The 20,976-nt window shown below is 36.7% G+C and overlaps 1 protein-coding gene across 2 annotated transcripts in view; it reads right to left on the reverse strand.

The window, feature by feature from the left end:
* Positions 1-20,976, reverse strand: part of Tmtc4 (Transmembrane O-mannosyltransferase targeting cadherins 4) — a 390,299-nt gene that overhangs the window by 217,199 nt on the left and 152,124 nt on the right. For both annotated transcript variants that reach the window (XM_090402208.1, XM_090402207.1), the window contains exon 8: positions 11,129-11,331. In XM_090402208.1, the coding sequence (XP_090258334.1) occupies positions 11,129-11,331 (203 nt within the window). The remainder of the gene's footprint in view (positions 1-11,128; positions 11,332-20,976) is intronic.

Consider the following 20,976-nt stretch of genomic DNA (forward strand, 5'->3'; position numbering starts at 1 on the left):
AGATATGAGAGTCCTGAGAAAGATTAAGGGTACAAACAGATGGCATCAATGACAATATCATATTAAAAACGAGGATATTAGGAAAGAACTTGACATTGTCAGCATCCAGGAATACGTTAGCAGAGCTAATCTCAAGTGGTATGGTCACTTAAACAGAATTGTCGAGGACAGATTAGCAAAACAAGTGTTCTCTGCCAAACTAACAAGTGTTGGTTGGCAAGAAAATGACCCAGAGGATGATGAAGATATAGGTGGATTAATAACGTAAAAAGTGCCTTAGATTATAGAAATATAAGATCTGATAATGTTGGAGTCTTGGCAAGTAACAGACTGATTTGGATTAAAATTGTAGATAGGAAGTTAGTAATGATGTAAATTTTTCATGTAGTACTATAATATCCTGTAAACCCCCTTGAGGGTACATGGCAGGAATTTGATGATGATGGTGGTTTACAGAGAATAAATATTTTTTATTACCGAGTTTCATTCTTTAGAACACAACATGTTAAAACTGAAGTCAATGCACTATCACAGATACAAATTTGAAACATTTAACCAACTAAAATGAAATTAAATATATTGTTATCTTACTCCATGACTGTCTTTAATATGTAGGTTGGATATAGGTGGGGAATAACTTACTTGGAGCAAATCAAGCACATTAAAATATAACACGCTGTCTACTATGAAACAAGGTGTTGTTCATGGTTCATTGTGCTGGCACCTGTAGTACAGGTGCCAGCACAATATATTTTGGCAAGGTTAGACTACATTCTTACAAAAATGAAACTTGGATACATCATGATACATCACACCCCTCCACACACACACACATCAAACTATCACTGACATGATGTGATGACCTCTCTTTCCGATGGTTGCATATACCTGAAGTTTTGGGGATTAAAATTCTTCAATGGTGAAAATCTTCTCATCTGTGAAAAGGATAACTCTTTGTCTGTTGTTTGCATACCACTGGAGAAGTGCCTTTGATTTTATCACCCCCTTAAATATAAGTTGTGGTGTTAGGAAGTGTCCAGTAGAATGATGACAGGATCTCATCCCCAGGTCATCAGTTAGTACACGTGACTTGTTCTCTGTGAAACATTCATCTCCTGCAACATTACTTTCTGCATTCTCACAGGATTACGGTGGAGGCATGCCTTCATAAACCTTACAAGCTAGTGCATCCTAATGCAGTGAGGTCAACCTGTTCTTTGGCAGTCATACACAAACATCCTACTGATCCTGAGTGTTTTTAGCATGTTTGAAAATAACAGGTGGCTGCATCCCAACATTTAATATTGCTATTACAGCTACCCAGTTCTCATAATCTCTGCACTCCATGTTAACCTGTACAGCTAGACAACTCTCTCTCTCTACTGATAAACACACAAATGTTAGCCGTGCATAGCATCACTAAAAGAACCAGGCTTGAGTAATTCTGTGGGCAGCACGAGGCTCTGCAGATGTTGTAACAGTGTTTATGGCAAGACTATGTATTATAGAGAAACTGAATAATCCCTGCACCCTCCAACACAGGGACTTGCCTTATGAAGTAGTCAAAATGACTGTACTGACTGACTGTCTTATAAGGCAGTCAATCAGTGCAAGAATCAGAGCAACACAACAAAAGGAGGTCTTATTGGAACTATTAATTATGTGAGTGGTGATGCCAAGCCCAAAAAAAGAGAGAAAAAATTACCTGAGTATAAAGAATGCTGAGGGTCAGCAGGCAGTGAGAGAGGAAAAAATTGAAAGGTAGAGTAAGATAGAGGTAATAAAGAAGCCTCAGTCGACCTGTTTAACTATGTAACTCGAAGGTTGTGGCTAAAAAGGTGTCCGCAGGCATCATCTCCTTCCATCTGTTCTGAAAACAAACAAAAACAACAAAAAGAAACTGGGTAGTAATGACCTAAATTACCTTAGTTTGAACAACTATTTGAACTTAAAGGAAAGAGCGCCGGAAAAAATCTTGAATATGAACTATTGAAAAGACCAAGTTAACCAAGAAATGGGGGAAAAATCTGCCCTGAGTGATACAGCCCACAAGGAGTTGCACCGCCTCGAGGTAAGCCTTCGCTGCTTGGGTTCTATCAGGCCGACCCCCTTCTGTGTAAACTAAATATAAAGCGATTAAAACAAAAAAGAAGAAAGAAAATATTGTAGTCATATTGGTTATTACCCCAAAGCCTTCTCTGAAATCGCTTGAAAATCCATTCACTGTTCTCCATGATATCATCCTTAGTCAATCTGCTCAAGGTGTGGCATAGCTGAGCTTTTTCCATCTCGTTCAGGTCCTTCAAATATCCTAGTAATTGGTCCGGCACAACTGTGCGAATGTCATCGGATCAGAGGCCTAACCATTCAACACCTACTCTATCATGCTGAAGGTAAAATTCTGGCTGAGTGTCCGTTCTGTGCATTAGTAGGAAAGTTTTCTGCAGCTTCTATGGATCCTCTATATTTCCTTAATAGTATACCTCCATTTATATATTTAACTTGTTTGACCAGGGGTAGTTTCATCAACATGTTCCTCCGAAGGGGTTACGTCATCCGCTTTTGATTTTTTTGTATCTTCTTCCTTTGGGCTTTATAGGCATTTTTCTGTGGCATTAGTAGCCTCCATTTCTTCCATGTTTTCTTCCCTATTTTTAATTTCCTGGTTGTTATGCTTCTTTTTTTAACTTATTTTTTTGTGCCAAAAATTCTGTGGAGGCGGTTCTGGAAATCTCCATTACCTCCTTATCTATACTTTCTTTAGTGTTTTCTACAGTAGTATCTTCTATCTTGTTGTGGTTTTTCATCACCTTTATCTCTGCTGAAGTTTCTGTGGCAGCGGCTTGATTTTCTGTCGTTATTTTGACAGCTGCAGCGTTTAGTACAAGGAAATCTTCTTTTGCTGATTTAAATACTTGCTGTTCTGTTGCCTCTAATTCTTCTATTTCTACAGATTTAGCCGGTATGATGGTGCCATCCATTACTTCGCACGTGTTCTGTGCGGGCAGATGTTTACTTTATGTTCTGTATTCCCGCACTTTAGGCAGGATTCCTTGCGGTGGTAAAAAAAAAGAATAAATCTTCACATTCTCTATCTCTCAGGTATTTCTTTCCTTAGGTTTGTGTGCACAGTGGTTGTTCTGTACTCTAATAAGCTTTGCAATTTTGTAGGTTGAGCAACAGAAATTGGAATGTGGTTTAAAAGCTATTCTGTAATAGGTTATAAACCTATTACAGGATAGCGATATTAACCTCGTAGAACATGAATATAACTTTGTTTCAAGACTCCTAGATTAACAGAGGATGTGCTGCAGAAAAAAAATTAAAATAACATCATCAAGATAAAAATCATGAACTGAGCCAAAACTGCCAAATGGTTCTGAAAAATTACATAAGTGAAACCAAAGTTCATAACATTAATTCCCTTTGTTTTCAAAATTAACTATAAAACTATATATATGTATAAATAATTGAAACATTTATCTTTTTAATGAGCAGAGTTTATTAACAGTTTGGTATTTATGATTATATAATCTGTTGTTATCTAACTGGTGTTTCTTAAGAAATTGCAGTTAGATAGCAATTGAAGATAGGTAACATATTAAGCAACAACAAAATGTTGTTTCTTAATATGTTTCTGGACAATGCTCTTCCTACCATAGTGTAATCCAGTGGTTCTCAAAGGATGCGCCCTAGAAGATTTCCAGGTGCGCCCTGTGGCATTCCAGAGAAATATGTGTCCAGATATAAAAATAAATATAGTTACTCTATTATACCTTTTCATTACGGATATACCGCTCTTTTTGTCAACACATCATTATGTTAATTAACAGTGGTTTTTCTTGCAAAGAGAACAAGAATATGGTTTATTCTTGTTGTGTATATTACTTATTTTTAAAAGTGTTGGAAGTGGATGTTATGTGCATATTACTTATTTTCAGATAAATACACCCAAATAAAATGGATAGATTTCTCAAAAAGAAGAGTAATATTGAAGAATCAGATTCTGGAAGTGAGCGAAATTAAGTGCAAGTAAGAAAGCAAAATCGCGGCCTACTCTCAAATATAATGAAAGTTATTTAAGCTTTGGTTTCACTTGGACCGGAAGTGAAGATCATCCTTTGCCGCTATGTTTAGTATGTGGATGTAAAATGGCAAATGAATCATTGCTTCCTAGTAAATTGAATAAACATTTTAAAACATTTTGTGGTGTCTGCAAGGAGTTTGAGTGTGTTTAAGACATGGTATGATGAGATGTGTGTGTGATAAAAGGACCTCCCAGATGAGTCTTTGACTCCATGAGGTCTTGGGTAATAATAATAATAATAAAACTATACACTCTAATTTACAATATAAATCTGTAAGTTTTTTCAAGAGATTGAACAGCAAACAAAAGCAGCAAATTCTTTTAAAAGTATAATGACTGTTTCTGATAAAGCTCAAATCGCTTCTTATCAAGTCTCAGAACTGATAGCAAAAAATATGAAAGATCATACTTTAGGTGAGTCACTTATTTTGCCTGCATGCAAAAAAATGGTCATGACAATGCTAGGAAATGAGCAGCAATGAAAATAAGCAAGATTCTTCTGTCCAATGATACAGTTCACAGGCGTATTATAGAAATGTCTTCTGATATCGAGAAAAATGTATGCAGTAATAAACTTCAGTATTCAAATTTTGCATTGCAAGTTGATGAGTCAACAGACATTACCAACAAGGTACAACTCTTAGCATTCATCCGTTTTATTAATGAAGATCAAATAGTATATCAGTTTCTTTTTTGCAAAGAATTAAGTGTGTCTACAAAAGGTGAAGACATTTTTAACATTTTGAATAGCTATCATCATAAATGGCAGTTAACATGGAAGTCATGTGTAGGCATTTGTACAGATGGAGCCCCTTCCATGGTGGGCTGTGTTAAGGGTCTTACATCTTTTGTAAAAAAACAAAATGAGAATGTTATCGTAACTCACTGCTTTCTTCATAGGGAGGCTTTGATGGCAAAAACATTGGGAGAAAAATCAAGAGAAGTTTTAGATCAAGTTGTTTATTCGAAAAGCTTTGTATCGATATGCATTCACAACACAGATGGCTGCTTTTACACACTGAGGTGGCTGTCAAGGAGGGGGGGGGGGGGGGGTACTTACCTGTGTACACGAGCTACGACAAGAACTTCTTGCATTTTTTGAAGAAATGAAACAATTACATTTTTGTAACCTCCTTCGGTGCGAATTTTGGATTGCCAGGTTACAGTATTTGGTCGATATATTTCAGCAGCTCAATATTTTGAATACTAGCATGCAAGGGAAAGAAGAAAATATTCTCACATCCACTGACAAAATGAAAGTGTTTCAGAGAAAACTACACATTTGGAAAAGAAAAGCTGTTGAAGGTAATTTGGAAATGTTTCCATAAGTAACACTTGCATAAACGAAACACTTCCAATAATAGTTGAACATTTAACAAGTTTAGAAGAAAAATTGAGTTCTTATTTTCCATCACTTAACACTGAACAATACGATTGGATTAGACACCCATTTATGGAAACTTCAAGTGATTTTGGTTTAACATTAACAGAAGAAGAAGAACTGGCAGCTATATCCACTAATCATGGATTGATGATTAAACATAAGGAATTGTCTCTTGAAGCCTTTTGGATTTCCATAAAAGAAGAATATGTGTCAACATCTAAAAAAGCTTTGAACATTTTACTACAATTTTCAACATCATATTTATGTGAATTAGGATTTTCTACCCACACCACAATTAAGTGTAAAAAGAGAGGAACTCTTCAATGTATTGACGAGGAAATGAGAGTTTGCCTTTCAAATATATGCCCAAACATTGAAGCAATCGCTAGGACACATCAGGCTCATGTTTCTCATAAACACAAGAATGAATAAATTTAAGGTATGTTTCATTTTATTTTTTTTTTTATCGCATTATTTTTTTTCTGTAACATTTGACTTAATTATTATAACATATTTCTCAGAAATTTGTATATAGTACGCCTACAATTATTTGTAGGATTTCAAATGCGCCCCGACTTCAAAAAGTTTGAGAACCACTGGTGTAATCAATAAACAACTGAATAGCTTCTCACAAAACATGAAGTATATCTGTGTTCAGTTTCTTAAAAAATTGCAGTTAATTAACATTCTGTATTATATCAAGAAACAACAAAATGTTGTTTCTACAAATGCTATGATAACTAATAATTAAGGAATTGACAGCGTAGACTAGAAATATAAATTAAATAAACTTTAATATATACTTTCCGATATTTTGGCAAACGTCACGTTGCCATCTTCTTGAGAACTTAATACAAAGACAAGTGCACACAAGTACTACATAACAGCAAATGAGAACAGAAGCTAGGAAGCTAACGTTTTCCTAAAGTCCTGATGGTGCCTCCCCCCTGGTGGGCTATATTGGTAGTTCTTGGCCTTTGGGCTGAAGTTCTTCTGATAAATGTTTCCCGAATTTGGGGCAGTCTCATGCATCCAAATTTGTTGAGGTTTGGCATGTTCCTAAGGGCTGAGGCTGATTCCATGAATAGTCTTTCATATTTGAACTTGCAGCGGTGTATTACTGTGGCTTTCTTCCATCTTATTCTGTGGCGAGTATCCAGAGCGTGATCTGCAACCCCAGAGTGGCTGTACTGGTGAAATTGGATGTAATCCTTGTGTTCTGAGATTCTGATATTTGCTGTCCTGCCTGTTTGGCCAAAGTAGGACAATTTACAGCTGCAAGGGACCTGGTATACACCAGGTAGGTCTAGGGGAAGTGGTTGGTCTTTAGTGGAGCAGATAAGGGATGCCAATTTTCTATATGGTCTGTAACAAGTGGTCAAGTGATGTTTTTTTTAAGATTTTGTTGATTTTTTCCGAGGTGCCTCGGATGTAGGGAATGGTGATGGATTTAGGGTAATCTTTTTTGTGAAAGGGGGGGGGGGGTTGTGGATAACTGGTTTAAGTATTTTTTGGATTCTTTTAGGGAGTAGCCGTTGGCTGAGAAAGTGTCACGGCTGTGATTTAGTTCAGTGGTTAGGGCTTGATCATTTGAACAGATTATTATTGCCCTGTTGAATAGTGTCTTAATAACTCCATATTGTTGTGAGGGGGGGAGGGGTGATGGGATTGTTGGTGAATGTATCTGCCTGTATGGGTGGGTTTTCTATAAACTGAGAAAACCAAGGTTCCATCAGGTTGGTGGGTGATTAGCGTGTCTAGGAAGGGGAGGTTACTGTTTTCCTCTTTTTCCAGGGTGAACTTGATTCTAGGGTGTTGGTTGTTTAAATGTGTTATGAAGGAGAGGAGTGAATCCAGGTCATGTGGCCAAATGGCAAACACATCATCAACGTAGCGAAGCCATATGGTAGGTTTTTGTGGGGCTGAGTTTAAGGCTTTTTCTTCAAAAGTCTCCATAAAGAAGTTGGCCAAGGGTGGGGAAAGTGGTGAACCCATGGCTGTCCCCTCCATCTGTTTGTAGAATTTTTCCTGCCAAACGAAATAGCCTGAGTTCATTGTAAACTGAAATAGGGCTGAGATATCGGGAGGAAATTTAGCTTGGATTAGCTCTAAGGTTTCTTTGAGGGGGACATTCGTGAATAAGGAGGAGACGTCAAAACTGACCATTATGTCATTATGTTGGAGTGTAAGGTTTTTTATACTGGCTTTGAAGTGGGTTGAGTTTTTTATGTGTGATGGTGTGTTGCCAGTATAGTGTGAGAGCACTTTGGCTAAATGCTTGGCTAGTTTGTAAGTGGGGGAGTCAATGCCATCCACTATGGGATGTAATGGCACATTTCCTTTATGTATTTTTGGGAGCCCATATATGCGGGGGGGGTCTAGAGTTATAGGGTTTTAATCTGTTGGTATTCTCCACAGGCCAAGAAGTGACCTTCTTAAGGAGCCTATGGAGTTTTCTAATTTGAGAGTTGGTGGGATTGTATTCAATAGGGAGGTAAGTGGCTCGATCTAATAGTAAAGCCTTAAGCTTACCTGTGTAGTCATTAAGATTGAGTACCACAGTGGCGTTCCCCCTTATCTGCTTTGGTGATCACGCTCTGGATACTCGCCACAGAATAAGATGGAAAAAAGCCACAGTAATACACTGCAGCAAGTTCAAATATGAAAGACTATTCATGGAATCAGCCTCAGTCCTTAGGAACATGCCAAACCTCAACAAATTTGGATGCATGAGACTGCCCCAAATTTGGGAAACATTTATCAGAAGAACTTCAGCCCAAAGGCCAAGAACTACCAATATAGCCTGCCCGGGGGGGAGCACCATCAGGACTTTAGGAAAACATTAGTTTCCTAGCTTCGGTTCTCATTTGCTGTTATGTAGTACTTGTGTGCACTTGTCTTTGTATTAAGTTCCCAAGAAGATGGCAACGTGACGTTTGCCAAAATATCGGAAAGTATATATTAAAGTTTATTTAATTTATATTTCTAGTCTACGCTGTCAATTCCTTAATTATTAGTTATCATGTCTAACCAGCGTATAAGTCTCTCTACAAGAACTACAAATGCTAATGTTCATCTTTTATTTATATTTATTAAAAAAAATTAAATTCCTTGGTACAATTGCATTGGTTCATTTAATTAGCATTCAAAAGGCATATTGCAGTAATTGGCCCACATTTTTTTTATTAAGCTAAAAGCACAATAAAGAAATAAAACCTGACAAGTTTCGTAAGTCGTTTGACTTACATCTTCAGGGGTAAAAGGTAAAGGAAAGTTAAAACAACAAAAAAGAGAAATTATTCATACTATACAGTTGTAGATGTCTGACTGTTTATAAAATTAAAAAACCATAATGCAGATTCAAAGCATTGCTAAGTTTAAACAATGCTGGATGATGCCACGTTCTGTTGTCCACGATCATAATATCTGAGGTCTGACTGAGGTATATTTTTTATCAAAGCTGACGAAACTTAGTGCAGAATTAAGCCTTGGTTTTTATTGCATTGTGCTTGAATTCTAAGCATGTTTGCAGCTTCTTTAAATTTCCTTATGTAACAGTTTTTTTTCTATATAAGACATGTTTGTTTTCTGCCAGAGTACATTGTGGCCGGTGGAAGTGGTATAGAAAGCTAGACCTGATTTGTGTTCTCTTCTGTTTTGTACTTTTGTACATCCTTTTGGTGTTCGTTCATGTGTATTTCCCCAGATCTTCCTGTCTGTCCTACGTAGCAGATGCCACATGAACAATAAATTTTATAAACACCTGGTTTTTTTAAAGGATGATGTGGAGGTTTTGGGGGGATATAGAAATCTTGAATTTTTTTCCAGCGGCAGAAAGGCTACTTTGATGTTATGTTTGTTTAGTAATTTAACATTTTTGTCTTTGATGTTATGTGTGTAACATTCTTGATATATGGAAGCGTGATGGCATTTTTGAAATCTTCTTTCTGTGGGATGCTTGTAGGTGGTGTGTGAAGGATTTTTTTGATAGTCTTGTGTTCATAACCAATTTTTTTGAGGATCTGTGTTAAATGTTCCAATTCTTCATTTCTCTGTTTTTCTGTGCTGGAAATATTATAAGCTCTGTCCCTCAGGTTTTTATTAGATCTATTTTTTGCAAAGGGCGGTGGTGTGAGGCCGCATCAAGAAATCTTCCTGTGTTGGTGAGTTTTCTATATATTGAGAAACAAAGTTTATCATCTTTTTCATTGACTTCTAATAGGATGTCAAAAAAAAGGAAGTTTTCTAAGTTCTTCTTGTTCTAAAGTAAATTTTATATTCTTATGTAAATTATTCAGGTAATTTTTGAAAGCAATGAGTTCATCTGTTGTTCCTAGCAAAATGATGAAAATGTCATCTACATAGCATAGCCAAATTTTTGGTTTTTTATGATAATTGATTAAAGCATTAAAGGATGTCAAGAAAACTTCCTTTTCTTGACATCCTATTAGAAGTCAATGAAAAAGATAATAAACTTTCTTTCTCAATATATAGAAAACCCACCAACAGAGGAAGATTTCTTAATGTGGCCTCACACCACCATCCTTCACAAAAAATAGATCTAATAAAACCCTGGACAGAGCTTATAATATTTCCAGCACAGAAAAACAGAGAAATGAAGAATTGGAACATTTAACACAGATCCTCAAAAAAAATGGTTATGAAACCAAGACTATCAAAAAAATCCACCACACACCTCCTACAAGCATCCCACAGAAACAAGATTTCAAAAATATCATCATGCTTCCATATATCAAGAATGTTACAGACAAGATGGCTAAATTACGAAACAAACATGACATCAAAGTAGCCTTTCTGCAGCTGGAAAAAATTTCAAGATTTCTATATCCCCCAAAACCTCCACATCATCCTTTAAAAAAACCAGGTGTTTATAAAATTTATTGTTCATGTGGCATCTGCTACGTAGGACAGACAGGAAGATCTGGGGAAATACACATGAACGAACACCAAAAGGATGTATAAAACAGAAGAGAACACGAATCAGGTCTAGATTTCCATACCACTTCCACCGGCCACAATGTACTCTGGCAGAAAACAAACGTGTCTTATATAGAAAAAAACTGTTGCATAAGGAAATTTAAAGAACTTGCAAACATGCTTAGAATTCCAACACAATGCAATAAAATCCAAGGCTTAATTCTACACCAAGTTTGGTCAGCTTAGATAAAAAATATACCTCAGTCAGACCTCGGACATTATGATCGTGAACATCAGAACGTGAACGTGGCATCATCCAGCATTGTTTAAACTTCGCACTGCTTTAAATCTGCATTCTGATTTTTTAATTTTATAAAAAATCAGAATGCAGATTTGTTGTTGTTTTAACTTTCAGTTACCTTTTATCCCTGAAGATGTAAGTCAAACGACTTACGAAACTTGTCGGGTTTTATTTCTTTATTGTGCTTTCAGCTTAATAAAAAAATGTGGTTCAATTACTGGAATATGCCTTATGAACTTCTAAACCACAGAAACCTCCACTTACAATTAATTAACATTATCAATAAATAGGCTACATATAAATCATATATACTCTTATGTGGTTTTGAAGCACAAGTTTTCCATTCTCATAAAAATCTCATATATCTCATACATATTACCAAAAATAAAATTATTAAAAAAAATTCATTCTTTATTACCTTCTAATTTTTTTATCTTCATGAGCAATGCAGCAATAAACAACCAGCCACAGAATTCCCCAAAATGTAGTAACTGCAAGCAAACGAATATCAGCAACTTTGGAAATCAAAGGTACACATCCCATTGACCAATCAAAACATAACCACAGTGGATGAAGTAGCAACCAGGCATTCAAGGCATATATGTACTGATAATTTACAGCCTACAAAAAATATTAAGAATACTGGTCATATACGTTATTAAGTAATAATTATATTATTATTATTATTATTATTATTATTTGACACCTCCAGGGAGTCCAAGGACTCATTGAGGGAGGGCACCTGCTCTACAACTCTGTCTCCACCATTCAATCACCAACTCACAACTACACCAACTGCCGACCACCACTGGTATTTCCACAGACAATCACAAACATCCATACCCACGGATTCGAACCTGCAGCCATTGGCTGGAGAGCAGATACACTATCTACTCGGCCAACCAAGCTGACTAATTATAGTTAATTATAGTTAAACAAAATCAAACTTTAATTCCCATCTAAAGAAACACTAAAAAATAAGAATAAAACAGCCATATTCGACTATAAGAACAATAGACCATAGAGAACAATATTCAACTATAAGTTAAAGAATCAATCCCATTAATAATGCGACACAATATTAGTATTCCAAGCCTCCATGAAGTCGAAAAACTCATCACAGGAGGTCAAACATTTGCACACCACAATAACTACCCTATCTTGCCTTGAAGGCATTCAGCCATGCAAAAAATATTTTCAATTCCTTAACTACATGAGTTTTACACAGTTTCCAGGGATGACTTCTTGTTCTCCTATCAATATTAACCTGTGCAATAATTCCCCTGTATCTGATAGCCATTACATTGCTGGATTCTGAATATATAGAGATTAGAGTAATTATTATTTGGTTCAGAATCCAACATGATCTTCCATCACAAAGGCTAGACTTGTAAACATTATTTAATGTAAATAACTTATTTTATAATTTAATATTCATTTAACTACCTTAATTTTGTCTAATATTTAATTATTTATTCAAAGATATATGAATTAATAATGAAAAGACTGTATTAAATATTATTAAGCTATTTTATTTATTACTATGTTAATATTATAAGAACTTGTATTTGATAATTTAACTGCGCATTAATTGAAATGTTAATATTCTCTATTTATTCCTATTTGTAGAAATTTAACGTTATGTAATAGCTCAATTTTATTATGTCTTGTTTTGTTGTCATGGAAACGTATGTTAGATAGCTTGCACGTTTTAGAACACCACGTGAGGAGAAGGTTTATTGAAAAGAGTTTTTAGAAAGAAATTATGAGAATAATTTAGGCGGGAAAAATGGATATATAAGCGATGAACGCTGGAAATTATGATTATTAAGAGATTAGATTATTAAGAGAGAGAAAGGAGAGGATTGGCATTAGGTTGGAATCGGAGCATTCGGGAATCACAGTGCGATAATAGCGAGTCGGCAAGTCACTCAAGCAGCTAATAAAGTCTACTAGTCGAGAGGCGGTTAGCTAATAAATTGTAGAATAACAATTATAGCTACGGAAGACAGCTGAGTGACTACTAAATAGACTAGCGATATTTGAGTTGAGATTTAATTTCAGGGCTGACCTGTCAAGGACACACAGAATCTTGAAATAAAGCAATGAGTAACTAGAGCATAGTAGAGGCTGTAGAATTGAAGTTTACCATTAGCTGTGTTTAGAATTATAGTGCCTAAAGAATTATTTGAATGCAGGAGGAATGAACAACTGTGCATATAAAACCTCAAGTTAAGAATTATTGTGTGTTGCCTTATTTCATGAGTGATCAGTAGTACTTTATGCAACAACGTTTGTTTATGTGTATTGTGACCAATGATTAATTCAGTTATTGCTTAGAAGAATTTATTTAATGAGTGCCGTTTACTGCTTAAAGTGTTTACAGTTGTAAAAAGTGTATATGTATAAGTAGATGAAGATAGAAGATTATCGGTAAGATTATTCCAACCATTAATATTCCTATACAGAGAAGTGTGAGAGTTTCATCCTAGAATTTCCTTATACTAACAATAACTATTGAGGAAGTTAACTAAAGTATAAATTTAAAAGTGTTTGCTTGTGAAGAGGTATTACTGCAATTTTTATTGTATTCGAAACTTAAAGAACTATGAGATATTGATGTGAATGATCATTAAGGAACTTTATTAAATAGTTAAAAGGAACGGTGAGAAGACTGTATTATAGAGTTTTACCATTTATGATTTACCACTGTATGAGTTGTATGATTGAATTTATCTGAGAAGTTAAAATGTTTGTGATATCTTAATTACTGATTTGAACTTAAGTGTAAAATTTATGATTCTAAAATTAAATGTTTGTTTTTGTTAATCAAAAGATGTATTTTGCCTGAATCTCTTTTACTGCATCATTCATAAAATATTTGAACCAAAGCGGGTGAATTAAATAAGTTAAATATACTCGGCCAGTATATATAATAACAACATATAAAGGAAGGGTAGTTGAGAGTTGGTTTATCTTCAATTCTTGAACTAATTCAGATATAGAGTGGTGCAGTCTATAAATATAAATTTTCTCTATATTTGTATTAGAAATCAACTAGCAACTTAATTTTAGGTTAAGAACATCGTAATAACTAAATGTCGGATCCAAAGTATAGATTGAGAAGAAGTAGGATCCAACAATATGTTTGCAATGTACTATCTGAACTTGAGTTTCAGATAGTACATTTCCATTCAGATATCCATTAAGATTTATAGATCCCCTTACCTCCACCTCCTCCTGAAGAAAAATTTTTCCATTATGATAAACCTCATTCCATCTTCTCTAGCCAAAGTGAATACCTTTACACTTAACAACACTGAAGGATATCTGATTCTTCAGCCCAAAACACCAATCTATTCAAATCCTCATACAGCATTAATATCACTCAAAACTTCTTGGACAACGTTCTTCCTACTATAGCGTAATCAATAAACAACTGAATATCTTCTCACAACACATGAACTATATCTGAGATGTGTAAATTAAACAACAGTGGTCCTAGAACAGAATCCTGTGGTGTCTTACTTACTTCCTTTTCTGGGGGACAATGCCCCCCCCCCCTCCACACACACACACACACACAATTCACTTGTTCCTACCAATCACTCATTGGTGTAACCAAGCTACCAACTGACTATCCATCCTCATCCTGCTTAATTTCAACAGCAGATTATTATAGTACTCTGTCAAATGCTTTAGTAAAATTCAGATAAATTGCTTCATAAGCACTCTGTCTAATACACTAGTCGCATTATTATAAAATGCAACTGAGTTACCAAGACACAAGATGTCCCCTAACTAACGCCTTCAACACTACACCAGATATACACACTGGACTGTAAATGCATGTTTAAGCTTGGATAGTGGTTTACACCCATACTAAAATTTAATGGAATGAATACTGCACAAAGGAAAAATAATTAATTCTTGTATTCCATTCCTAACCAAACCCTCCAACACGTTGACTACAACTGCAGTTATACATACTAGTCTATAATTGATTCTGTCCTAGAATCATGCTTATGGATATAAGCATGCAATCTAATAGTTCTTGACCATTGTTATTCATGCAAATTTCACTATATTTTCCTAAGACATTTGGAAATATATAGAAATTAATATATAGTCATTTTTATTACATTTATTTAACTGTTAGTTAACTATTTAGGTAGTTCCTCATAAATTTAACTTCGATCATTTACAAATTGATCATTTACAAAATTGTATAATTCGATCGTTTACAAAATTGTACTTTCATATTCTATTTTTCCATTTATTATCTATTAAAATGGCCACATCACTAGAAGCTCTGATATGTTGTTCCACTCCACTATATAGCACAGTAAAACCATCTAGAGCTTTTGTTCCCTTTAATTTCTTTTTTGTTTATGTTATCATGGCTATATTAATATTTTAGTTTTAGTTGTTTTACCAATTCTAATTCCTTTGTTGTTATGCTTCATACATTCAACGTGGCTACTTTTAAAATATCTCAGATTCCTAATCATTTACCTTGTTCTTTCTTGGTCGTTTTCTATTGTTTCGGTCTAATGAATTTTCCAGTTACAGTGTCTCAGTTATAGAAATTTTTTAGTTGGTAAGGTAACAGCCTTACGCAAAACCTCACAACCTGGAGGACCAGGGTATCTCTCTTAGTCTGGCCATTATCTCTCTTGACCTGTCCAACTAGGGAGGCCCTACCAGTAGCTTAGCTACTGCTGGCAAAGCTCTTGAGACCACTGGTGTGCACAAGCCTCCTTACCACGTCAAGATGGAAATACCATTAAGGAGGTATACCTTACATTTGTATACAAACATCCCTGTGTCTTTGAGGCCATTCTACAAGCACCAACATTCTCTATTCTAGCTGCTATACCACACCCCTCTCTCTCTCTTCAGTCTGACCACTGCCATTTCCCTGATCCTGACTCTGAATGCCATTCATATCCATCACATTCTCACCCTTATGCAATCCATTACCTTGTGCTACTACAACCACATTCTCAATCTCGTGCCCTGTCGTACAACCCGTTTAGTTGTGCTATCCTGCTGCACTAATACTCTTAGATCATTTGCTACATTAACCTCTTGATTCTGTGCCTTCTCAGCAAGCAACAGCCTTTCTAAATGTCCAACACCAAACTCATTCAAATGCAATCCACCAACTTTAAACAATTCCAACTTTCCTTCAAATTCACTCCACAGAGTCACAAACTGAACTGCCTTTGCTTCATACAACTCAACCATCTTCCTATTCATTATCTCTACTTCCCTTCTCAATTCACTATTATCATATTTGTGCAATATACTAAGGACTTTTCCAACAACAATCTTATCCTTTCCAACAACAATCGTTGCCGCTAGAGGGCCAGGCGAACGGTCGTGTTTTCAGGGAGCTCCCGAAAGCTAAGTACAATTTTGAATGGAAATTAGAATATATGTTAAAATCATAACGTAATATTGTCTAAATTTGGTAGCTTGTTGTGTCTGTGTGATTTTGGTGTAAATTCCGTTAATTAATTTAGTATTTAACGATACGTTTCATAGATTTGAATATGCCGCCAATGCGACGTAAGATAATGGCGTCCAAAAATACGACGCCATTGTTCAAAAACTATAATGTGAGAGAATTTGTTCAATGTGATGTGTGTGGAATGTATGCATTCCCGAATGAGGCTGGAGTTTGGATTGAAAGTGATAGTGGTGGGAGAATGTATAGAAAGTGTATGCAAAGTGAGGAGTCGAAGTATGTGTCAGGTTGTGAGACAGTTATGGTTGAAGAAAGCCAGAATGCGCGTGAAAATAGTGGCTTGATAGGAAATTGCGGTGTACAAGATGGCAATGTGAGCAGTGATCTAAGAAAGAGCGAGAGCAATTATACAGAAAGAGAAAATGGTTTGAATGATAAAAAAAATGAGGAATTATTTGTAGGAAGTGAGATCGCTAGGTTGTGCGCAGTGATACAAAATGCGCAGCGGCAATTAGAGCACCTGCAAAACTATTTCCAGAGTGAGTCAGCTAACGTAAATAAACAGCGTGGGAGAGTTTCTGAAATGAAGCAAAGAGTGTTGTATGGTGACTCGTTATTAAGAGGAGTAATAGATGGGAGTGTAACTAAATCGTACTTACCGGGTGCGAAATTTAAGAAAGTAAGTGAGAGTATTAGAGTGCAAAAACAGAGGGTGAAAGAATTAATAATTGTGGCGGGTACAAATGAATTGAAAGGTGATAAATTTTTTATGAGAGAGGACTTGAAAGTATTGTTAAAGGTAGCGAAAGAAAAGAGTGACAGAGTTAGAATGGTGAGTCTTTTACCGCGGTATGACAGAGAGGAGTTTAGAAGGAGGGCCATAATCGCAAATGACATTATGCGCAGGTTATGCGGACGGTGTGGAATTCGTGGACGTGTGGAATGATTTTGATGGGCGAAAGGACTTATACAAAAAACAAGATGGATGGCCTGCATTTGAATGGACTTGGTGTGCGGAGACTGGAAAAAGTGTTGCTGAATGAAGTGAAAATGGATGTGCAGAACCAGGGAAACTAGAACTACCAAGGAGGGAGGGGGAGTGGATATCCAGACATCAGTGAGACAGTTGAGTGTAAAAATGTATATAATGTACCTGAGCCAGCACTAAAGACAAAAAATGGAAATGGGACATTTAGAATAACGCATCAAGATAGGGGTGGGACAAAGGGATCACTGCAATTCATGTATACTAATGCCAGGAGTATTAGGAACAAGAAGGAAGAATTTTTGGCCTTGATTGGCTCTTCTTGGCCACAGGTTATTGGCATTAGTGAAACATGGCTGACGGAAGATGATATAGTTAGTGGGATAGAATGTGTAGGTTATAGTATGTTTAGGAGGGACAGAGAGAATAAAATTGGGGGAGGGGTGTTATTGATGATAGCTGATGAACTGCAGCCAAGGAGAATTGAAGTATTGCAGGATAGTGAAAGGAGCTCATTTGAGGCTATTTGGTGTGAGATTGACACTGGCAGAATAAAATATACAGTTGGGTGCTGCTATAGACCAGGTGATGGAATAGATGGTGGAGATGGTATGCATAAACAAATTGATGAAATGAGTGGAAGGAGGGTAATTATTATGGGGGATTTCAACTATGGTAACATTGATTGGAAGGAGAAGAGGACACATGTGAGGTAGGAAATGGATTTTATTCAATTATTAAGGGATAACTATCTGAAACAGCATGTAATTGAAAATACTAGGGGTGTGAGAGTGCTTCATCTGGTAATTGCATCTCAAAATTTGACTGTAATGAATATGACCATGTTGCCACCTATTGGTGAGAGTGATCATAAGGTCTTGACCTGGGAGGTGGCTAAAGGTGTGCAATTTGTGATTAAGACAGGGTATATGTGGAATTACCGTGCTGGCAAGTATGACAAGCTTAGGAGATTGCTTGGATCAGTGCCATGGCATGTACAACTGCAAGGGCTGGACGTCGATAGAGCATGGGAAGTGGTCAAAGAGCATTTACAGGAGGTTATGGCTGATTGTATACCTAAGGTCCGAATAGTGAAACAAGTAGGGGTTATATGGATGAATAACACCATTAAGCTTGAGCTGCAAAAAAAGAAACAACTATGGAGGGAATTTAAAGAAAGGGGTGACCTGCAGGCACACGAACGGTATAAAGTGCAGGCCAGAAGGGTAACGAGTGTGATAAAAACAGCAAAAGCTGATTATGAAAGGAAACTAGCTATGCAAGCAAAAGAGAATCCCAAACAGTTCTTTCAATATGCTGTAAGCAAGAAAAAAACTGTACATGGCAAAATGATTTTAAGGAATGACGATGGTAAAGAGTTCACTGAACCAGTCAATATAGTGGAGTTACTGAGCGAGCACTTTGCAAAAGTATATCATCCAGGTGGTGACGTTGAAAAAATGAAGGAACCATTAGTTTATACGGGAATTGTGATGAATGAAGTGGAGGTGAATAGTCTATTACAGAACCTTAATGTGAATACATCTGTGGGACTGGATGGTATACCGGCACGGGTCTTGCATGAAGCGGCTAAGGAATTATCAGTTCCCTTCACCATGTTGTTTAATCTGAGTCTTGGGTCTGGCTTGGTCCCGAAGGCGTGGAAAGAGGGGAAAATAGTTTCACTGCATAAAGGAGGATCCAAGACTATGGTTGCAAATTACCGACCGATCAGCATATCAGGAGTCGTTGTCAAGGTCTTGGAGAAAGTAGTCAAGGGAAAAATACAGGAATGGATTGATGAAAATGAGATACTGTACAGAGGACAGCATGGCTTTGTGAAGGGTAGATCATGCCTCAGTAACTTGCTCAAGTTTTATAACAAGGTGACGGCTGAACTGGATAAGGGAAATGGGTTTACAGTGATACTGCTGGACCTGGCAAAGGCGTTTGACAGGATACCACATGGAATTCTAATCCGTAAACTACAACATATGGAAATGGATATGGGGTTGGTGAGATGGATAGCTGGGTGGTTGATGGAGAGATATCAAAGAGTAATTTATTCAGGAGTAGAGTCCAAAAGACGGCCTGTGACTAGTGGTGTGCCACAGGGTTCTGTTCTTGGACCACTGCTGTTTAATCTGTTCATTAACGATATAGGGAAGGGTCTAAGTGGGACAGTTCATTTGTTCGCTGATGATGCAAAGTTGGGTAGGGCGATGGTGAATGCAGAAGATGTCAAAGTCTTGCAAGATGACTTAGATAGATTGGAGTTCTGGACTAAGGAGAATGGATGTCAATTTAATGTTATGCATTTCGGAGTGAAAAGATTAGCAGCAGTATACCACATTGGTGGAACTGTACTCCAAGAGATTGATGAGGCCAGGGACTTGGGAGTGTTGGTGGATAGGGAGATGAAGTTTAGGGGACACATTGCGAAAGTAGCTAAATCAGCTCATCAACTCACTTGGTTGTTGAAAAATACCTTGACGAGCAGAGACAAGCAAGTTATTGTACCTCTGTACCGAGCCCTGATAAGACCTCATCTCGACTACTGTGCCCAGATTTGGTCACCTCGGTTCCTTTTTGATTGGGAGGAGGTGGAGAGGATCCAGAGACGAGTGACTAAGATGATAGCAGGTCTATGGAATGAACCATATGAGAACAGGTTGAAGATTTGTGGGTTGCAGAAACTAGTTGATAGGCGGAGGAGGGGAGATATGATTGAGACATTCAAATTGCTAAAGGGATTCTATAGGATTAATTCAGAGGATATTTTTGAGATCAGGACTGGTGGTGGGAGAACTAGGGGACACCTATGGAAGCTGGGCAAGAGTGTGGTTAGCAGGGGTGTTAGAGCTGGGTTCTTTACTTTTAGAGTGGTGAATGAGTGGAATAAGCTGCCAGAGTCTGTTGTGGGTGCTATGACGGTGAACGAGTTCAAGGCAAGGTATGATAGATACTGTGAGAATGTAATCGCATAGTTGTGTGTACATGATGTTTAGGCCCTCCCTCGATGAGTAGCCCGTAATAATGATAATCCTTTATCTGCAGCAACAACTTCCTCATCAAGGCATGTGGACAGACTTATGTGTTCGTCGTACATGTTATTTATTTTTTAACGGTATATATTAGAACACAGAAAAATAAGTAAATAATTAATTTATTAACTTATTGCTGATATCGCTGGTGTTATAACCAGCATCTTCAGAGCACAAAAACACAGTTTGTCACAATACGCGAGACTTTAACAACATGGTGTAATACAACGGACTAGTTAAACAAAATTGTAGCAGCAACACAAAGATTAGAGTCCTGATTTTGGCGCCCTCTATCTGGAAAAAAAAAAATAATAAATAATATTTAAAAAATGCAGCTATCACATAAAACTAGAGTCCTAAACAGAGAAAAAAACCTGTACTAGTTTTTTCTTAAGATGACTGTTTCCCAGATTTTAGGCAAATTTATACAGCCATATTGTTGAGATTTGGAGTGTGTGTTTCAGGGCTTCTGTTGCCTCTAAGAACAATCTCTCCGACTTGTAAGAGCTTCTGTGCAGTACTTTTGTGTTGTTCTAGTTGATCTTGTGTGCAAGGGTATCCAGAATATGGTCTGCTAGGCCCGACTTGCCATAGTGATAATGCCGGATGTATCTTTTGTGTTCGCTGAGCGGATGTTGACAGTTCTTCCTGTTTGACCATAGTAGGCTTGATTACATGAGCAGGGTACTTCGTAGACTCCTGGATGTGATAAAGGGGGGGATGCTGTCCTTGGGTGAGCGGATAAGGGTTGCTAATTTGCTCCA

The sequence above is a fragment of the Typopeltis vanoorti genome, chromosome 12, assembly GCF_054136105.1.
Source record: "Typopeltis vanoorti isolate ZY-2024b chromosome 12, IOZ_Tvanoo_1.0, whole genome shotgun sequence".
Taxonomy (NCBI): Eukaryota; Metazoa; Arthropoda; class Arachnida; order Uropygi; family Thelyphonidae; genus Typopeltis; species Typopeltis vanoorti.